Below are 22320 nucleotides of genomic sequence, written 5' to 3'. Positions count from 1 at the left end.
ATTTTTAAAATTTTATTGTAAATTTATTTAATATGTAATGATGGCTGTGTTTCACAGCTGCCTTGCAAAAATCTTGACAATTTAGCTGACTCCATCATATCATTGATTGGAAGGGTACTCTTTGGAATTTTCTTAAAATATAAGTTTCTAAAAAGCAGGAACCACTTCTTTTTGTTACCATTTGATGGTTAGTACATTGTGGACTCCCCAATATTACAGTAAGCCATAGCAGAAACCATTCTCTTGAAAAGATACTGTTCAGTGGACTATATTGGATTATGCTAAACTTTAAGCAGAACTAAAATATCAAGGTAAAAAACATTGTAGGCTTAAGACTTTCTGTTTCATAGAATAGAGAAATTCTATTTTAAATTAACTCTGGAGCCACAAATCACATAACCCTAAAAATTTTATAGTAACTTAAATAAAATAAGCTTTAAAAATTTTTATTTTAAATTATGCTTAAGAATGTTATATAAGGCCTTGAATTATATTTAGCTATGGAATTGTGGTCTATTTCAGTAGTTAAAAAAATCAGGTCTTGAGTACTTAGAGCATCTGTTTACTTTAATACCCTTACTCCTGTCTCCTCCTCACTTTCTCCATCCATATGTTTTTTAGTTTAGTGTACTTTTTTATAGGATCCGAACCCGTGGCCCTGGTGTTATCAGCACTGCACTCTCCCGAGTGAGCCATGGGCTGGCCCCCCCAAAAAATTTTTTTGGTGGCTGGCCAGTACAGGGATCCAAACCCTTGACTTGATCAATATTTTTAAAAACAAAAACTGACTTTTTCTTTTCTTCTATCTCTACCCCAAAAGTTTTGGTTATAAAGGTAGAATTTTGCTAATTGCAAAGTTTTCCATTCAAATTTAGGTCAGTGATGAGAGAAATTATTAGTGATGGAAAATTCATTTCTGAAATTCTGTTCAATGATGACAGATTCTGACCTTAGAAGTATTTTAATGTCTTTATTTCTTTTTTTTTTTTTAAAGATGACTGGGAAGGGGATCTTAACCCTCGACTTGGTGTTGTCAGCACCACGCTCAGCCAGTGAGCTAACCAGCCATCACTATATGGGATCTGAAGCCATGGCCTTAGTGTTATCAGCACCAGACTCTCCTGAGTGAGCCACAGGTCTGGCCCAGAAGTATTTTAATTTCTGACAGCCATTTTGTCTTACTGTGCATTCCATAGTAGAGCCCTAGCTTTACATCTTATATAATAAAAATATCTATACATTATTTCTTATTAGACCCAATAACTGTTTTTAAGAGTTTTTGCCCTTTCCACCAAGGCTTCGAAACTTTGAGGATCAATCTTTAGTTGAGAGCTTAAGTTCGTGGTAAGGTCTGTACCCTCTCTCTAAGTAGTCTCCTAGGCTTTGGGCCAGGAATGGGAGATCATGCCCGAGGAAATCATATTTTGCCTTCCGTGGCAAACTCTAAGAACCATGGTTGTATCCCTGATAAATTCAAGGCAATTTATGCTTTAAGATCCTGTAAAAGATACAGAATTTCAAAAAATTAAGAATATTTATTATACCACAGAGATAAACCACATTTATTTATTTTTAATTTTAATTTTTTTTTTTTGGCAGCTGGCTGGTATAGGGAAGATAAACCAACTTTTCTATATGTATGCCCACACATATTTTACAAAAAGAGATCATACCATACTCAATGCTATTTTTGTATTCAACATATCATAAATATAGTACCATGTCAAATCTGTCTCGAAATTATCATTTAAAAAAGTAATGGAGGGCTGGCCAGTTAGCTCACTTGGTTAGAGCAAGGTGCTGATAATACCAAGGTCAAGAGTTTGGATCCCCCTACAACCCAACCACCAAAAAACAATCAAAAAAATTAATGATCGTTAGAAAACAAGTGTTAGTGAGGATGTGGAGAAAAGGGAACATTTGTTCACTATTGGTGGGAGTGTAAACTAGTATAGCCATTATGGAGAACAGTATGGATGTTCCTCCAAAAATCAGAAATAGAATTACCATATGATCCAGCAATCCCACTACTGGGTATATATCTAAAGGAAATGAAATTGGTGTTTTGAAGAGATATCTGTATTCCCATGTTTATTGCAGCACTATCAAAATAGCCAAGATATGGAATCAACCTAAGTGTCTAACACAGATGACTGGATTAAAAAATGTGGTAAATATCAAGTGTTTGGGTCCCCATATTGGCTAGCACCAAAACAAAGCAAAGTAAAGCAAAACAAAACATCAAAATTGATTTTTTTAAAAAATGTGGTATACAAGGGTACTTCAAAAAGTTCGTGGAAAAATGGAATTAAAACAAGGGCTGGCCAGTTCATTTGGTTAGAGTGGGTGTTATAAACCAGGTCAAGGGTTATAACAAAGGTCAAGTGTTTGGATCCCCATAATACGAATCTGTCTGATCTTTCTGTGAACTTCTTTTTTTTGTTTTTTAACCAGAGTTGGAGTGAAACCATTTTACTGGGAGGTTTTGGGGACAGGAAAAGAACGAAATCTGTCATTCATGGCAACGTGAATGGACCTGGAGAACTAAGTGAAGTAAAGCCAGGCACAAAAGGAAAAATACTACATTATTTTACTCATGTGAGGAATCTAAAAAAAAAACCCAAACACTTGATAGCATAGAGTCAGAAAGAGGAGGGGGGAAGGAGGAAAAGGAGAGGTTGGCCAATGGGTACAAAATTATAATTAGATAGAAGGATTAAGTTCTGGTGTTTTATTGCACAATAAGAAGACCAGGGTTAACAGCAAAGTATGGTATATTACAAAATAGTGAGAAGAGAGGCTTTTGAATGTTCTCCAGTAAAGAAATGATAAATGCATGAGGTGGTGTATACACTAACTACCCTTACCCAATCATTGTACAACATACATACATATCAAAACTTCAGTCTGTATCCCATAAGTATGTACAATTTCAATGTGTCAATTAAAATAAATAAATTAAAAACTAATGACCTTTAAGAAGACTACAAAAATAATAACTGCTTATTACAAATACTGTTGCAATACATAAAGTAAAAAGTGAAAACCCACCCTCGAGTTGTTCATTGCTTGTACACCATCATTTTGAATAACTGCATGGTATTTCAAATATTGATATTTTTACTTTTTTTTTTTGGTGGCTGATTAGTATGGGGATCTGAACCCTTGACTTTGGTGTTACAGCACCCACTCCTCTAACCACCTGAGCTACGCAACCAGCCCCAAATATTGATATTTTTAAATGTAACTTTTCACTCTTAATTCAGTCATCCTTTATCCCCTATGGCCTGTGGCAGTTCTCCCCTTTTTTCTTACTTTAGAGGTTTACTGCAGATGAAGGTCCCAGGTTCAGTAAATACAGGTTATTCAGACTGCTTTATGTAGTTTGTGTGTAATTTGTGACTCTTTAAGACCTCTAATTTTGGTGGCACATATCTGTAGCTCTTTGTTTAATGGGGTTGCAAATAAAAGTAACAATGTGAGTGTCCCTGAAATAAATTTGTTCTGTGTTTTAACTTGAAACCATATTTCCTGCTAGAGGTAGAAAAACACTGCCTAAAAGATGAGTGTCAGTGACCCGAGGGAATTCTTGAAGTCATTGTTTGTTTTTCTCTTAATATTTGACAATGGCTACTTGATATTTTAATTTTGGCTCAAAATCTAAGAGAGATGCATAGAGAAATGACTTTCAAAATGTTAACTAGTTTTTAAATCTTTAAGAGAGCATAGGGAGGGGGGGAGGGAGAAGGGAGGGAGGTTTTGGTGATGGGGAGCAATAATCAGCCACAATGTATATTGACAAAATAAAATTAAAAAAAAAAAAAAAAAGAGCATAGGTATTATGGGTAATGGGTGTTTTATATACTTTTTTATTTCCGCATTTTGAAAATGAATATATCACATATTATAAAATACTAAAAAATGTAAAGTGAAAAGAAAGAATAAAGTGTGATGTTTACTAATACGTCTTTTGGTTTACAAAATAATTATTTGTGCTGATCTTTAGTTCCAGAAAGCTGACACTGATCTGGATTACATTCAGTGCAGGCTGGAAAATGAAATCAAGACTAATCATCATGATTCAGCAGGCGAGGTAATCTGCAAAATAAATAAGTCTTTTAATCAGAAATAATAAGCCTTTTTAACTGAATATTTCATAAAAAGATTTTCTGATATTACAATTATACTATTAAGTACTAAGCTTATAGAATCTTAAAATCTTGCTATTATGTTGGAAGCTTGATCACAGCATACTGGAGACATTGTACCAATAATTAGTGAAATTTGTGACTACCTTTTTTTCCTGATCTTTAAAAAAGAATCACTGAGTTCAGAGGTACAAGCCACTGTGGAAGCCTCTGAAATTGCAAGAGAGAATATAGCTACGTGTAGGGCAGTGGTTCTCCAGTAAGTTAAGGGGAGAAGTTCCAGCAGCATAATATTCTTGAGGAAGAACGATGATATACTATTAAATTTGTTTAATTTTATGATATGAACAGTGATTTTTAGGCAAAATTGTGTATTCAGTTATTCTAAGTTTCGGTTGATTAGAAATATGAACTCTGTTTATATGCCATAAAATCACAATTATAAGTATACATGCCCCTGGGGATAAAAGCAAACAATTTCTTTTTTTTTTTTTTTTTTTTTTTTTTTAAAGATGACCGGTAAGGGGATCTTAACCCTTGACTTGGTGTTGTCAGCACCACGCTCAGCCAGTGAGCGAACCGGCCATCCGTATATGGGATCCGAACCCGAGGCCTTGGTGTTCTCAGCACCGCACTCTCCCGAGTGAGCCACGGCCGGCCCCAAAAGCAAACAATTTCTAAGCATTAACATTAATTTACCACTTAAGTCATTGATGTTTACCTTTTTTTTTTTTTCTTTTTTTTTCTTGTCTTTTTCGTGACCGGCACTCAGCCAGTGAGTGCACCGGCCATACCTATATAGGATCTGAACCCGCGGCGGGAGCGTGGCCACGCTCCCAGTGCCGCACTCTCCCGAGTGCGCCACGGGCTTGGCCCATTGATGTTTACCTTTGATAGCACTTGTCAGCAGACAAGAAATACAGTGTTTTACCATTTTTCAAAAAATTCCGTACAATTTTCTTTTTTTTTTCACGGCTGGCTGGAAAGCATTTTTGAACATTTTCATCACCTCAGAAAGAAACCTCATACACTTTAGCAGTTACTTCCCATTAGCCTTCTGTATTAGTCCGTTTTTGTTACTTATAACAAAATACTTGGAACTAGGTAATTTATAAAGAAAATGAAATTTATTGCTTACAGTTTGTGAGGCAGGGAAGTCCAAAGTCCTTCTGAGGGTGGCGAAAGTGACCCAGGGGTCTCACACTGCAAGATGGTAGAAGCAGAGAGAGCAGAGAGAGAGAGTAAGAGAGAGAGACAGACTCTCTCTCTCCTTTTAAAGCCCCCAAAACCACACCCTTGACCACCATTTTTAATCCACTCACTACTGCACAGTCCTACAATCCAATCACCTCTTCAAGGCCCCACCTTTCAATTACCATAATCAAATTTCCCACCCTCTTAACAGTCACTGTGGGGGCTAAGTTTCTAATACATAAAACTTGGAGAACACAATTCAAGTTTTGGGGGGACATAATTCAATCCACTACACCTTCCTCCCACCCCATCAGCTCCTGGCAACCACTAATCTACTTTCTGTCTCTACAGATTTGCCATCTGAGCATTTCACTATATGGGATCATACAGAATATGGCCTTTTATGTCTGGCTTAAGTACACAGTTCAGTAGCATTCAGTACATTCCTATTGTTGTACAAGTATCAGCACCATGCCTCTCCAGAATCTTTTCATCTCCCCAAACTGACTGTGTATGGATTAAACAATAACTCCCCATTCCTCGTTCCCTCGGCTCCTGACAGTCACCATCCTCCTTTCTGTCTACGACTGTGACTACTCTAGGTAACTTATCTAAGTAGGATCACACAATATTTGTCCTTTACTGACTGGTTACTTCACTTAGAATATTGTCCTCAGGATGCATCCATATTATAGCAGTGCCAGAATTCCCTTCCTTTTGATGTCTGAATAATACTGCAGTGTGTGTATGCACCACATGTTGTTTATTCATTCAGCTCTCAATGGATGTTGGGTTTGCTTCCACCTTTTGGCTATTGGAAATAATGCTGCTATGAACATTGGTGTACAAGTACCTGTTTGAGTACCTGCTTTCAGTTCTTTTGGGTATATACTCAGAAGTGGAATTGCTGGGTCACATGGTAATTCCATGTTTCAATTTTTGAGGAATTATAACTTTTTAAACACATGTAATATTTATCTGATAACTTCAAGAAAATTTCTTCTTTCTCTGTTATGTTACATTTGGGAACAAAACCCATGATTTTAATCTTTGTAGATTTGCCCAACATTAGTCCTTATGATTATATATGTATGAAGGAACAGACAGTAAACAACCAGTTGCAGTAGTCTCTAATACCTCTGAATGGTGGTTGGGTGGTCTTAGTGGTGGTACTATTCAAAGAATATTACTATGTGCCAATCAGTGTTGGGGGTGTGTGTGTGTGTATATACTTACAACCACATACATACATATAATTTTGTTTATTTGCATTATCTTCATTCTAGTACCGTTTGTGATTTGGAGGCTGTCGGTAATTTTGCATAAAAGTCAACATTTTTGATGAGGATCTGTTTATATATATAGAGAGAATAAACTACAAGTTCCTATTACTATGTTGTTCACCCGTATTTGTTCCAGAAAGATAATTTCATTTTATTTTACAAGCATTTTTCCTGTAGATTCTTTCAGTTTGGTAGCACAACTAACACTACATTTTCTTTTCTTTTTTTCAAAAGACTTGAGTTGAGCTTTTTGCTCATGTATTGGCTTTTCTTTCCCTCATCACCAGCACTATCATTAACAGAACATTTCTTGTATATTCTTATGAATTTTATCACCCACTTATGATAAATAAAAGCCTATAATGAATTGAGGTATTATAGGCACAAAATTAACATGCAGCACAGTTTACAAACTCTAGTAAAAGAACACAACGGCTCCCAAGAGCCAGTTACTCAAACAAAACAGGCTATATGCACAACAGTTTTTTCCTCTCTAGTATAGTGCTAAGTCCTAACCATAATCTAGTCATAGCAGACCATATTATCCAAATCATGTTATCCTGGATTAATCATTGCCATACCAATGTGATTACACCCAGTTAATGTCATAAAAAACATGTAGTATGGGTAACTGCCTAAATACCCTATCCTCTTTTAGTTCTATGATTGTTTATTCCTTATGCTTGGTTCACCAACACTTTTCCTAGTTTTGGGAGCTCGTCAAGGATTAGTTCTTGGCACATTTTTGTTTGTTTGTTTGCTTGTTTTTCTCTATGAATCTTTATTTGGGGAATTCATCATTCTTCTAAGTTATATGTACAGGTCTTTGGGTATTTCACTACTGAGCAGCTCCATTCCAGTTACCTAAAGGTTGTTTATACTTATACATTTTGCTATCATCTCATGTTGATGTCTTCTTCCCTCATACTAACATTCTTCCCAACTTTAAACTTTTATTTTTGTCAAATTAATGCTTGTGTATAATTTGAAGAGTCACAGAGGGATACAGCTTATAATTACAAACTAATTTCTTGCTTCTCACACTCCCACCCCCGTGAAGGCCATGACTTTGTTTCTTTTAGTATTTCCTTTATATTTCTAAAGAGTATGCTTATACTGTAATTTTTTTCTCTGATCTGAAATATTTACTGATATAGACTGTTCTACTTCAAATCCCAGCTCTATCTTTATCATTGTGATCTTAGGCCAGTCAGTTAACCTCTCTGTGCTTTAGTCTCCTCATCTGTGAAATGGGGATATTACTGCCTACCTCATAGGTTGAGAGAGAGTAAAATTAGTTAACATGTAATGTGCTTAGAACTATTTGTCTTGTCCAGAGTAAGTGCTATATATATTAGCTGTTATTAATAATAATTTCCTACTATAGAAGATAAACATTAAATACTTTACAACCCATATTTATTCCTATCTTCACAATTTCTAGATAAATCAGTATTCAGTGTTTGTTTATATTATTGTGACTCTGTATGGCTTTTATCTAAGCCAAGTTGAATACCATGTCCACTTTTTCCTTTCTTCACAACTTGTTTTGTAGCTAATAATTGATTTCTTCTTTTTTTCCCTTAATTTGCTTAGTTTTTTTTTTAACGTACTTGTCACTAATTCAGCCTCAGACTTTTCCAATAGAACTATAAAAAGCTTAACATTGTCAGACATACTACATGTTCCCTAAATTTCACTTTCTTCCATGGAAACATCCTTTCTGGTGCTATCTTCCTTCTTCAGTCTGACCTCCTGCTTTATAGCCCTCTTGCATGGCTGTCTTTCTGGGATTTCTTTGTTTCTTGTTTTTTTTGGTGGCTGGCCGGTATTGGTATCCAAACTGTCGACCTTGGTGTTCTAATGCTGTGCTCTAACCAACTGAGCTAACTGCCCTGCCCTGTGGGATTTCTTTTCCATCATTTTGGTAATTCCCTTTGTTTTACTCCTGATTTGGATCCCATGTTTCACTCTTTTTTGGTTTATTTCCTTGATCTGGTGAAGCATATCTTTTTTCTTTTTCTTTTTTTTTTTGGCAACTGGCTGGTATGGGGATCCAAACCTTTGACCCTCGTGCATGGTGTTATCAACACTGTTGGTGAAGCACATCCTTAGCTGCTTCCTGAGGAAGAGTACACAGAAGTTTAACTTTTTGAGAAATTGGATATTTAAAAAAGTCTTTATTGTACCCTTTATTAACCCTTTACTTGATAAATGGTTTGATTGAATATAGAATTCTAGATTAGAGATTATTTTCTCTTTAATATTAACATCATTGCTTTGTGGTTTTCTAGCTTCCAGTGTTACTGTTGAGAAATAGATGCCATTCTAATTCCTGATTGTTTGTGCGTGCTTCCCTCTTCCTCCTCTGCCCACCTCACTCTCTCGCCCATCTTTTGGAACTTTCAGAGTATATGTGCTGTGAAATTTTATGGCTGTGGTATAGACCTGCTCATTAATTGTGCTGTTACTTGGGGGCCCCTTTCAATCTGAAAACACACGAATCTGAAATCTTATAACTTTTCTTAGTAGTATATTCACAAGAAAAGAAATCCTCTTTTGTGGTCTTTTCTACCAGTCAGATATTGGACCTCTTCCATCTACCTTCTATTTTTATCTTTTCTTAACTGTTTTCATTTTTGCGTTTTTTTTCCCACTTTGGGGGATATTTCCTTAATTGTATCTTCTAGTTCTTTTACTGCACATCTTTTATCCTATATAATGTCCAGGTCTAGAAACATAATGGAGAATGCACTCCTGAGGGTGAGGGGGCAGGTCTCAATGTCACTGGGGTATATAATGAGAAGATACCTCAAAAGACATCTTAATATATGCTATTCGTCTATTTACCAGACTATACATTTGATGTTTTCTATTATTTCTTCTTCTATATAAAACAACCACCAAGATTTCTAACTGTTTTCATGGTGTCTCTCTTCTGTCTCTTTTCCTCTTCTAGTACTCACTTCAGAGGTCTTGATTACTTCCTACAGAATTGTTTTAATAGTTGTTAAGACAGACTTCCTGTACTTATTCCTTCCTGTTAGAATCATTTTTATTTACCACTTCAATCATCACAGGGCTTTAGAGAAAAATCTCCAAGGAAGTGGGTAGACAGCCAAAAACTCAGCCTCTGCTCATAACCATAAGAAAGGGTCCATGAAGGAGATATTGGAAGAGTAGGAAGATAACAAAGATAGTATAGTTTTATGGAAATCAAGAGTTCATTTTAAGAATATGATACAGGAGGGAATTAAGGAAAGACAAGAGAAGTGTCAAAATTTTATGCTATATAGCAAGCCTGACCTTTTGATTGTTCTAAATAATTTGGTAAAAGATACTAGTCTATGGGGGTATTAAATTAAGGAAGTACATTATTATAGGTACTAGGAACTTGGTAGCAAATGGAGTGTGAAAAATGAAACTGGTTTTGAAGTAACAACAGAGTCAAGACAAGGGGTTAATTATCTTCCCCAGTATAGGGAAGGGGGGGGTGTGTGTGTGTGTGTGTGTGTGTGTGTGTGTGTGTGTGTGTGTGTGTGTGTGTGTGTGTGTGTGTGTGTGTGTGTGTGTGTGTGTGTGTGTGTGTGTGTGTGTGTGTGTGTGTGTGTGTGTGTGTGTGTGTGTGTGTGTGTGTGAAGGTACCTCAAAAAGTTCATGGAAAAATAGAATTAAAAAACTTTCCATGAACTTTTTGAAGTACCCTTATATTTGAAGTCTGTACAAAGGGAGATATTGAGAAGATACTGAAATAACAGTAAATTTAAGGTTCTGGACGCTATGGGGAGGAAACGATAATAATATAAGTAGCTAGTCTTAGGGGCTGAGTAGGGATGGGAATGTTTATGGATGTTTTCATTTTGGGAGGAAAAGCCAGGAAGATGGAGTTTCTACTGGATAGTTTCTGTCTACTTAGCAAAGCATTTGGTGGGGTCATGTGCCAAGAAGTAGAGATGGGAATTAGAGGGAGTGGAGAAAGTTTAGGATAGCTAGGAACCAACCATCAGGGAATGAAAAGAATTACCAAGTGGCAGAAAGAGCTCAGTTAAACTACCTTTGATGGAATAGTGGCTATTTATATTACAAAATGAATTTGGAAAACCAATGCAGTTTATAAATATAGTTGTTTGAGTTGGCATGAATTTTCTATTTTGTATATATATAAGTAAATTGGTATTTATACATACATTAGCCTCATGATAGTATGTTTTAGAATTTTATAAGTGGATTCAAGTTGTCCTATTCTTTAAGAACAAAAATAGTGTCTAGTCTTCTGAATAGCATTTAGAATTGTATTTTAGAAATACTGTGTACCTAATCATTGTGAACTCTGCATCAAATGTTATATACGGAAAGTAACTTTATTTACTGTTCAATATTGCTAATTTTTTAAATGGGTTGTTTCTGTACCTAGGTTATACATTATAGTTCTCTTCTCCACCTCCCATTTTCTGTCACACAGTTGCATAATTAAATACTCAACAGTGTTCAATTAAATGGATGATAGAATGTGTTGTATGTATTTTAATTCTTAGAAAGAAGCTTAATTTTTCCTTTCCATGGTGTAATTTATATTAACTCTTTTCTTGACGTAGAAAAATCCAGTTACACTCTTGAAGGAATTGTCAGTGATAAAGTCTCGATATCAAACTTTCTATGCACGCTTTAAACCAGTTGCTGTTGAACAGAAAGACACTAAGAGCCGCATTTGTGCTACTTTGAATAAGACTATGACCATGATGCAAAAACTACAAAAGCAAACAGACCTGGAGGTAATGCTTTCAGTTAACAAGTTGGATTTGTATAGTTTTAGTTTGTGTCACTTTGAAAGATAAACCCTCAGTAACTTACATTTTAAATTAAAAAACAAAATCAGCAGTCAGTTTTGAACTGTTAATAGAAATGAGGTTTTGTTTTGTTTTGTTTTTTGTTTTTTGGCTGTCCGATACGGGGATCAAACCCCAGGCCCGGGTGTTATCAGCTCCGCATTCTGACTAACTGAACTAACAAACCAGCTCCTTTTATTTTCAAATAAGCATGTGTCACATGGTAGAAGGGGCAAAAATATAAATAAAATAAGCATGTCAACTTGACATGGTTAATGAAGAGGTATGCTGTCTTGGATTATATAACCATGGCAGAAGAGAAAACTTGCTAATACTAAATCTACCAGCTCTGCTGGTTCTTAAAACTACTAGTGAGACTGAGAAGTCTGGAAAACATCTGTACTAGTGACTCCTTTCTGTTTTAATTCTTTCCTTTAGTGGCAGGCACAGGTAGGTCTGACTGTCTCCATTCCCTCCCTTTATTTCCTGTTCCCATCTCATTTAGTGTAAGAATTTTTGTAATTGTGAAACTCTATCACTGATGTGTAAAACTCCTTAGATATGTTAGAGTAGAAAAAAGGATATGAGCTGCTGATCTAGGCACTAAGATTTTGAAAAGACAACTGAAGAATGTGGCAGCATTTTCTTCTTTTTTTTTCAGTCAAGAGAAGCAGTGGGAATGCAGAATGAACAAAGAAATCTGTAACTGGTTATGATCAATTAGTTGTAAACACCACTGTCTCGGACCTGCTTGCATTTTCATTTTCTATGAAGAAAAAGTTGGGGCTTTAGAAAGAAAAGATAGGCTATATGTAGAGAGGATCAAAGAGTAGACCTTAATTATCTGGATGAAGGATGGCTAATAGGTTTTATCTCAGTTGCCAAGCGGTAATGGCTGCTTAGAGTGCTGTATTAAGGAGCTGTGTCTGAGCATGGCAGAAAATAGTATTATCTCCTATGGGCATGGGAAGGAGGAGGGGCTGCATATGTAGTATTTATTTGCCAACTGTGAACTAAGTTATGGCTTCAGATACTTGAATTATGGGCTTGTAGCTAGAGTAAATCTTGAAGATTGATTACCTAGGTCAATTTGATCAAGAATTATTATTATTATTTTTTTTTTGGAGGCAAAAAGAGAACAATATCTGGTTAAAACTATAAAACGATACCTTACTAAAGATGATGAACTTCTGAAAAAAAAATAAATGAAACGATACTTTAGATGTATGTATGTTTGTCACAGGGAGATGTGTAGTGGAGGAGGGAAGGATAATTAAAAAGGGAATAGATGGTGGCTGGCCAGTTAGCTTAGTAGGTTAGAGTGTGGTGTTATAACACCAAGGTCAAAGGTATAAATCCCCATACTGGCCAGCTGCAAAAAAATAAAGAAATAGAATTTTTTTAAAAAAAGGAATAGAGGGAACAGGGAAACGGAATTTAAAATAGGGTATTGTCATATGCTAATAAAATGCGAAAAAGTGGGCCAAGCCCGTGGCACACTCGGGAGAGTGCAGCGCTGGGAGCGCGGCGACGCTCCGGCCGCGGGTTTGGATCCTATATAGGAATGGCCGGCTGAGTACCGGTCACGAAAAAGACAAGAAAAAAATAAAATAAAATAAAATTAAAAAAAAAAAAAAAAAAAAAAATGCGAAAAAGTATGTATATGACAAGCTTTTATAAATACAACTCAAATCATATATTTTTCATTGTATGTGATCAGAGTGTGACAACAGAAGCACATAACCTTGTTCTTGGTAAACAAATCTTGAAGAGACATTTAAGTGTAGTTCCAGATGTACATATCAAGATATCTGTGTAGAAATGCACAAATTTATTGATGAACAGTAAATCTGAGTGAATGAACAAAGAGAAAAATGGTATTTTGAATATTTACTACAATTTGCCCCTGCTGGATATAATTAATGGTATATTTCTGATTGGGACTACATACAAACTGGTACAGAAAAATTGTTGTATGGTGATAGTGGATTTCAACTATCTGAATGTCTGTAAAGGTCTTCATTAAGTTAAAAGAAGAAATACATGAAATGAGCAATAATTATGTAAAAAGGCAGAAAGCTAAGGAAGCTTTCACTTTGGATGAGGTTATGGCAAACAAGGGGAAATTATTAAAAAGTAGGTTATATACCTTGAAAAAGTAGGTCATATTTTAGGGCCAGTGATGACCAAGTTGGGAAATGCTGGATATGGTGGATCTTGTATCTACTACTTTAAAAAGGAGATAGTAGGGAACTGGCAGGTTAGCTCATTTGGTTAGAGCGTGGTGCAGATAACACCAAGGTCCAGGGTTCAATCCCTGTTCTGGCCACCCCCCCCCACCCCCCGCCAAAAAAAGTGAGATAGTAGGGTTGGCCAGTTAGCTCAGTTGGTTAAAGCACAGCCTTATAACCCCAAAGTCATGGGTTTGGTTCCTGGTACAAGCCAGCCACTATAAAAGAAACCCCAAAACCATAAAAACTCACAGAGCACACAGAGTGTTGTAACACCAAGGTCAAGGGTTTGGATCCCTGCAACAGCCAGCCACCAAAATAAATAAGTAAATAAATAAAAATGAGATAGTAATAGAAGGTTTAGAGAAGATACAGGTGTGATGCTCAATCTTCTGAGAGATGTTTAAGATAAAAAGGGAGAGGGCTGACCCCGTGGCACACTAGGGAGAGTGCGGCGCTAGGAGCGCAGTAGCGCTCCCGCCGCGGGTTTGGATCCTATATAGGGATGGCCAGTGCGATCACTGGCTGAGTGCGGTGCGGCCCGTCACAAAAAAGACAAAAAAAAAAAAAAAAAAAAGATTAAAAGGGAGGCTTAAAAAATCAATTATAACGTTAAAATTTTTATGATCCAAAAGTGAGAGAGAAGAGAATGACATCTGTAGAGAGTTGTATACTCACAAGCTCTATGAGCTCAGAGTTTAAAGGACATGCAAGGTAGAACTCGTAAAGGAATTTCAAATAGAAAGGGATAGATCAGTCATAGGGACACATCTGTAAGAATAATTAAAAAGCCAAAGGCTATATTGAGCTGAGGCCTCTGAAATTTTCTGTAATAACCAAAAGGGTTTTTAGAATTATTTTGGGAGTATGAAGAACAAGAAAGGGATAAATCTGCTTAGGGCAAATTGTACTTTGCTTATAGACAACAGAAAATAAAACTGTTCCGGTATTATTTTACTATAATCTTTATCAAAGAGGGTAGTTTTTCATTTGGAAAGGTAGAAAATGTATTTGAGTTGATGATATTCAAAAAGAACACTTAGGGCTGGTCCATGGCTCACTTGGGAGAGCATGGTGCTGACAACACCAAGTCAAGGGTTAAGATCCCCTTACCGGTCATCTTTATAAAAAAAAAAAAAGAACACTTGAATTGATAATATTAACTAATTTTAAATAATAAATAAGGAGCAGAGAACAGTAAAGGGGGTGGGAGAAAGGGAATACATATTAATCTCCTCATCTTTCTTAGCTGATATTAAGACATTGAGGTTATTTATTTATTATTTTTTACGGTGAGTCAAGTGAAGCAATGGGAGTGGAGAAGGAACAAAGAAATCTGTAAATGGTTGTGATGAATTAGTTGTAAACACCACTGCAGCCTGACTTGCCAACATTGAGGTTTAAATATACTGAATTGTAAAGATGACCACCAAAAGAAACAAAAGGGACTAACCTTGTGTCAAAACAAACAAAAAAGCAAAATAAACCCCTAAAACAAAAATATAACAATAAATAGAAAATAAAAAGCCTATTAAAAGTAGAATGTGTAGTATACCACTGATGCTCCAAAACACTGTGTTAAAGAAGAAAAATTTCTACAAACTTTAGACTGGTTAACTTGACCTTACTTCCTGGAAAAATTCTTTGAGGGTTTACTAAACAGATGTCTGAAAGCTCTTGGCAGTGACCACAAGGACAAACATGGATTCATTGGGAACAAACAAGTCTTGCCAGAATAACATCATTTCCTTGTTTTGAGGTAGAAGAGGGAAATTCTGTAACTATTTGGGTTGCAGTAAGGTATAGGATTGATTTTCATTTTATCCATGTGAACGTGTTAGGCAAATGTCCGTTTGATCAGTCAAACCAGCTATATTTATCAGAATCACGGAAGTTTTGGAGCTGTTTTAGAGCTGGGCTGTCCAATAACCACATGTGGCTTTATAAATTTAAAGTAATTAAATAAAATTGAAAATTCAGATCTTCATCTACCAATTGGACAGTGCAGATATAGAATATTTCTAGCATCATGGAAAGTTTTATTGGACAGTGCTGACCTAGAGATTCTGATTCTGTAGGTCTGGGGTGTTCCACATTTGGCAGCCTCTCTAGAGATGACCTATATATATAGTTAGGCAGATTTGTAACTAGTTGAGTGATTCTTCAGGATGTATGTCCTATTATTCATTTATCTATTTTGGCAGCTGGCCTATATGGGGATCTGAACCCTTGACCTTGGATGTACCACCTATTAATTCCCCATATAACTTTCTTTCAGCTAGCCTATTTGTAGTGCTCTGTGAAAGTCCCTTACAGCTTCCCTTCTGTTTCCCTCCTTCCTTTTGCTTTTCAGCACCTCGCTCTACCAAGTGAGCTAACCTGCCAGCCTTTTTCTTTTTGGCTGCTGGCCAGTATGGGGATCTGGACCCTTGACCTTGGTGTCGAAACACCACAGTCTAACCAACTGAGCTAACCGGCCAAGCCCCCTTCCTTTTGCTTTTGCTTCTACCTGCTTTTGGTGAATATTGTTGATTGGTTTTCTCAGTATCTCTTCTCCTTTCCTGCCTACCAAAGTACTAACTTTGAGATGTGTCTTGTTGCTCACAGCCAGGTGCCTGAGGTGAAGCTGGTGTCATCCTCAGCTCCAGGGGTGTACCTGATTGGCAAGGGGAATGGATTTTCCTTTAACATTGGTTCAGGAATGGGTTTGTAACCCAAATGACATGTGAGGAGGAGAAAGTCTGGAAGGAGGTAACTAGGAAGAGTTTCCTCACTGCTGACAGAACCCTGGGAAGAGAAAAACGCTTTTCTTCTTCTGGACATTGTGTGTAGATGTGATACCTAGCACTGTTCGAGCCATTTTGCAGTCAGCCTGAGGGTAAAGCCACCATCAAGGATATCAAAGCTGTGAGATATCAAAAAATGAGTTCTTACATTAAGCTGTTGAATAAGTCAGCCCTGAAGTCATTCCTTCTTCTAAACTTATTGAGCAATAATAAATTTTCTTATTATTCATCCATTTTGCAATGTTTCTATTACTTGCAGTTAAAAGCATCTTAATTATTCTGCAAAATTTAGCCCAAGTATCTACTTCTCTGAGAAATTTCTAGACTATTTTTGTTCACATCTTGTTCAAAATACTTTCAGATTGTGGCATCCAAGCATGACTTCTTCAAGCATGACTGCTAAATTATAGTCCTTATATTGTTTGATTTCTTGGTCTTGTTTCTTCAGCTTAATTGTAAGTTATTTAGAAGTTCAAACATCAAAACAGCTACCTATAGATAGCCAAATATCTATTTTTCCTTTGCTTTCCAAGATTTGTGAGTACATACATAGTATATAAGGTTATGGAAACATTTATTGGTATAAGAAAGCAGAAGTTACCTAATGTAACAGTCTTTAAACATTTTTGAAATAAAGATTTTGTCATTTGTTTTCTAGCTGTCACCACTGACTGAAGAAGAGAAAACTGCAGCAGAACAAATAAAATCTCACATGCCAGACTCATGAAGAAATGGACTTATGAAAGGGAACTCTAGTGGAGAAGAGATTAAGTCCAGAGAAATTTAGGAAGATGTCTTGTTAACTTGTTACCACTTGATGACTAGAGGTGGGGGGCTGGTGAAAGAGGAGGTCTGGCTTGAGTGACTGGATAGTGATTGCCTTTTATAATAGAGGAGAATATGGGAAGGGCAGATAATATATGAATAAAGTTCATCCAGATGGATGAAGTGGGAATAAGGGGATTTACACACATAACACGCATACGCGGAAGTCCTTTAACACTATTTTGCATCTGTTTTCTTTTTGTATAATTGGGGTAATGTGGATGTTCTGGCCTATCATTCAATATGTGAATATGCTTTGGAAATTAGAGGGTAGGCAAAATATTTGTATTATACTTTTTAATATAGTTATATAATTTCATTTTTGAAAATGTTAGATGTGGTCATATTGGTGAGACTGCTAATATGTGATCTGTAGTCTCCCACAAAACCTAGTTGAAGTAATAAATAGGCTTTTCTATGATAACTTCACTTTTTTTCCCTCTTTCTTCTGCCTCCTAATGTTGAGCAGCATGAGCTTGCTTTCAAATGCTATTTTAGACAGTCCCTATTATATTTCAGTAATACTTTTGTTCTCCTTCGGCCTATATTATTTTAACTGTTCATTCTAATGAAAGCTAAGAAGCTGAAATCAGATGTGCACTTAATTGCTACTTGCCAGTTCGTGTGTACGTATATGTAGGTGCCAGTTTCCCTATTTATTTTTAAATAACTATTGGCAATAAGGTAATAGTCCAAAGTAGGGGCAGATCTTGATTCAAAGATGTTAATCACAGGGTGTATTACTCTGTTTCTGTTGCTTATAACAGAATACCTGAAACTGGGTAATTTATAAAGACATAAAATTTATTTTTTACAGTTTTGGAGGCAGGAGGTCTACGGCCTAGGGAACACATCTGGTGAGGGCCTTCTATGCGGCAATGCAGAGTATCACATGGTGAGGAGTGGCATGAGCAAGAGAGAGCTAACCTTTCACTTACTCTCCTTATAAAGCCATTAGAACCATGCCCATAATTACTCATTACTCCAGGAATCCATTCATGAGGGCATGCATGGTCCTTGTGATCCAATCACTTATTAAATTCCTTACTTTCCACTACCATATTGGGGGTTAGTTCCAACATGAGCTTGGGGGGACATTCAAACCACAGCACAGGGTTATTTATAATAGCAGTACACGTACACACTTGGCTAATAGTAGGTGAATAGGAAAGTAAGTCGTGGTGTATTTTGCCAATAAATGATTACTGTTAATGTTCTGTGAAATGCTGAAGCTATGTTAAGTAGGGGAGAGGGAAAGCAGGTATTGTGGCTTGTAGTTAAGATTGGGCTTTGGAGTCCAATCTGAGATGTAAGCAGCAGGTTTAAATTCTAGCTGTGACTCTGAGCAAATCACAACTTTTATGTGTCAGGATGGTTGGAAGGTCAATAAGACAGTAAAATGTTTAGCACAGTGTTTGGTATTTGGTAAGCCTTCAATAAATGATATTATTTACATATGTGTAATAAAAACTGGGCATTGAAAAGACTAGGAAAATGCACCAAGTGTTCTGCAGGTTATACAATTATACTTTTACATAATCTAAAAATTTGTTATGAACATATATTTGTTCACTAACAATCTTATAGTAGTTGACAAACAGGGTTGGAAGAGTAGCTTCAGTTAACCGTGTCCTTTCGAGTTTGAATAAAGACCAGAAAGCTTTCCTTTTCTGATTACAGAGAAATGTTATACTTTAGTATCAGCTATTCATTTTTTTCAGTGCTCAGGCAATTAATATTAAGGAATCTCCTGTCATGGGATGGCTCTAGAAGGTGATGTTGATTGGTGGAATTGGAAAAATAGAAATATCATGAGGAGGTCATGACAAATTCTTTAGTATTAAAATGGCTTTGCTTTCAATCTGGGAGAAAAAAACTAGAGTGTACTGTTTTTTCCTCTGATTTTCTTCATGGTTACCAGCATTTAGAAAATGCTGGTTCTTCTCCTCCGCCCCCTTAAAATTGTTCTCTATGCACTTCTCAATATATTCTTTCATTTGTATCCCAAGCCTCCAGCTTCTTTGTAGATGACTCCCAAATATAACTTCTTCCACTAGCTCTAGATCCATATTTCCAATAAACTCCCCACCTGAATATTCAAACTGACCGAGTCCAGAATGCTTACTGATTTCATTATGTTGTTAATGGCCACTATTCTGTTAGCTGGAGTTGAAACCTGTATAATTAATTTGCATCCCTTTATCTTTAGTCAATAAAACCTACAATTCTGTCTCTGATTTGGTCATAGTATCCAAGCTCCACTTTATCTTCACTTTTGCTCTCCTAATTTAGTCCTTTAAAAAAAATGCAGTATAAAAATTCTGGGCTGGCCAGTTAGTTCAGTTGTATAGAGCACAGTTTGTAACTCCATAGTCAAGGGTTCGGATCCCTGTATCCACCAGCTGCCCAGGAAAAAAAAAATACAGTAGACCTTTTATTTCTTATCTTGATTATAAGTGTTTTTTCCTATGTGACTATAATGTTTTTATGTCTTAAGTTGAAAACACGTTTAAGAAATTAAAAAATACAGGCATGCCTATTCTCCAGAAGTAATCTGCAAGCAATTTTTTTCAGGTGTTTCTCCATGTATATAAATTTTTAAAATATATTTTTTTTACAAAAATAGGTTGATACTATACATTGTACTACAGCTGTACTTTTTTTTCATTTTAACCATATTTTGTAATGCCATATGTCTACCATTCTTTTTAACAGCTGTAATCTACTATGGATATACTATAATTTTTATCAGTTCCTTATTGATAAACATTTCAACTGTTTAATAGCAAGTTATACAAGTAATATAATAAGTAATCTGTATAACTTCAAGTTATACAAGTAATAGCAAGTTAGGAAATTTGCCTTGTGGGAAGGGCAGTAAAGGTCAGCCCTTAAGGTTTTCTGATGGAGCAGATCACAGGCTCCCCAAGCCCTTGGCAAATGACTTCAGTTTAGCATACTGCCAGCTAAATTATTTTTTGCACAAGTTAGCCAGAATCTGGCTTTGTGCTTGCAACCAAAAGCTCCTGATTAATTTTTCTAACTTTTTCACTGTTATGAACTAGTGCAATAAATCCTTAAAATTTGGGGGTTCTTGGGCAAATATACAAGAACCTATTTTAATATATCATGTATTGCAATTTGTCTTGTCTTCAACTCATTGTTCCTTGAGAGTAAGGCACTTGTTCTGAATCCCAAGTGTAGTACTGTGGTCCAGAAAAAAAAAATTTTGCGGCTAAACGGACATTCCATTAACCCTTTTATTTTTTACAGCTGGCCGGTATGGGGATCCGAATCTCCAAACCCCTGACCTCGGTGTTATTAGGCTGTGCTCTAACCAACTGAACTAACTGGCCAGCTTCCATTAACCATTTCACACTTGATCTTAGCCAAAAGGCAGAGAAGTGATCCATTAACCATTTTAAGGTGTACATTTGAGGCATTTTAGTACAAATAGTGTCATGCAACCATCGCCTCCATATAGTTCCAAGACCACAGTAATTTTTAATGAAAGCATTTTTTAATCCCAGAATAATCTTCCTAATTATATCTTGTCTATGTCTCCTAACTGTTGCTCCCCACTACTTTAAGTCCAAATGCCTGAAGTTCAAGAACTTCTTTCTAGATTATTACTGATTCTCTACATGTGTACTCTAGGTTGGGTTAAGTATAATAAGTGGTTGTTTGCAACAAACTAGAGAAGAAAAATTCAAATTAAGAATTTGATGTACACCTTTTGTCTCATACACCTTCAATTCTTGCAATCTTTATACATCTCTCTGGCAGGAAATTGTATAAAGCAAACCCCAATTAAAGGAAGTCTGAATACAGGTGACACTTTTTTGCTCTTTTCTGGAGTCCCATGGCGGCAGCTCAACTCAAGCTGCAAGAAATGAAGGGTGGGGTGTGGCGTCTTTACCATCTGTGGTCCCGTCCTCTCCACGTTTCATAATCTGGAGCTTTTCAACATTTGCTTCGGTAGATGCAGCGGAAGCCTTACAAACCTTAGAATCTAGGCTTCCTCTCAGAAAAAGAAAATCACTAACCACGAATCCTCTTCACCAAGGTTTCCCAAAGTGCGGGCCACCAACCATTTGCAGCCAAATCACCGACACTGGTTTTCGAAAATGCTGATTTCCTGGGCCCCACCCTAGAATCTCGGAGTCCGAACTCGTGGGGGTGTGGCTCCGAAGTCTGCGTTTTTCACAAACGCACCAGGTGGCCCTAATCTTTGGCGCGGAAAAGTTTGAGACCCATGGGCACCGCCTCTCCGCCGAGGGGGCGGGGCAGAGCGAAGCGCCTCGCTCGGGCCGCAGGCGCCAGCTTAGGGCCCAAGGCACGCAACCCTGCGGCAGCGATCCGCCAAGTCTCGTGTGCGCCCGCACGGCGGGAACTAGGCTCCCGCCTGTCTTCTCTCCCCTCCCGTCCGCAGCGTCCTGCGCGCATGCGCAGCGCGCCTTCTTTCGCTGCCGCGCCTCCAGCTGCCGTGGTTACTGTTGGAGTTTGCGCATTTCCCGCAGTGCCTTCCTCGCCTGAGGCCAGCGCCGGCTTCAGCCGCGGTTCGTTACCGGGGCGCCTGCGTCACGTGGGCCGAGGCTCCCTAGCGGTCGCAGGCCGGCGGTTGAGCCGGGAAGACAGAGCTGCAGCCACCGCTCGCCCTCCCTCTGCAGAGCCCCAGGGCGGGCGCGCGGATAAAGATGGCGAAATGGGGGTAGCTGGCGCCGAACCTAAAGCGATGGGGCTGGCAGGTGGGGCCGTTATCGGATCGCCTTGACGTGGGCGCTGGGCTGTCCTCGGCCATTTGACCTGGCTACCCCGGGCCAGCGCCTAATAGGTCAGACCACCGACTCCGCGGGTCGCCGAGGGCCCCGCCGTGAGCCGGAGGCAATGGACGAACAGAGTGTGGAGGTGAGGGGCTTTCTGGAGGGTGGTGGTTAGTCTCCCCCCATGAGTGTTTTTTATTTGGGGCGCCGTACCCTCGTCCTCTCTGTGGTAGGGCACCTCCACCCCGCCGCTGCCGCCGTGGT

The 22320-nt window shown here is 37.5% G+C and overlaps 2 protein-coding genes across 3 annotated transcripts in view; both read left to right on the top strand.

Annotated features, from left to right (window-relative positions):
• SKA2 (spindle and kinetochore associated complex subunit 2) overlaps positions 1–19395 on the top strand; it is a 39675-nt gene extending 20280 nt beyond the window's left edge. The window contains exons 2-5 of one of the 2 annotated variants that reach the window (XR_010024633.1): positions 4007–4093; positions 11221–11397; positions 16290–16433; positions 17127–17208. Coding sequence is in view for 1 of the 2 variants with exons in the window: in XM_063111526.1 (XP_062967596.1) it covers positions 4007–4093; positions 11221–11397; positions 17127–17195 (333 nt within the window). In the remaining variant the exon portion in view is untranslated. Of the gene's footprint in view, positions 1–4006; positions 4094–11220; positions 11398–16289; positions 16434–17126 lie in introns of both variants that reach the window. The other variant, XM_063111526.1, reaches the window with a different exon arrangement.
• Positions 19396–21834: 2439 nt separating this feature from the next.
• Positions 21835–22320, top strand: part of TRIM37 (tripartite motif containing 37) — a 121226-nt gene continuing 120740 nt past the window's right edge. Inside the window, exon 1 of the mRNA XM_063108987.1 lies at positions 21835–22201. Within this exon, the coding sequence (XP_062965057.1) occupies positions 22181–22201 (21 nt within the window). The 5' untranslated portion in view covers positions 21835–22180. The remainder of the gene's footprint in view (positions 22202–22320) is intronic.

Source organism: Cynocephalus volans, chromosome 10, assembly GCF_027409185.1.
Source record: "Cynocephalus volans isolate mCynVol1 chromosome 10, mCynVol1.pri, whole genome shotgun sequence".
Lineage (NCBI taxonomy): Eukaryota > Metazoa > Chordata > Mammalia > Dermoptera > Cynocephalidae > Cynocephalus > Cynocephalus volans.
Note: the sequence above shows the minus strand (reverse complement) of the source record. Positions and strands in the feature narration are given on the sequence as shown.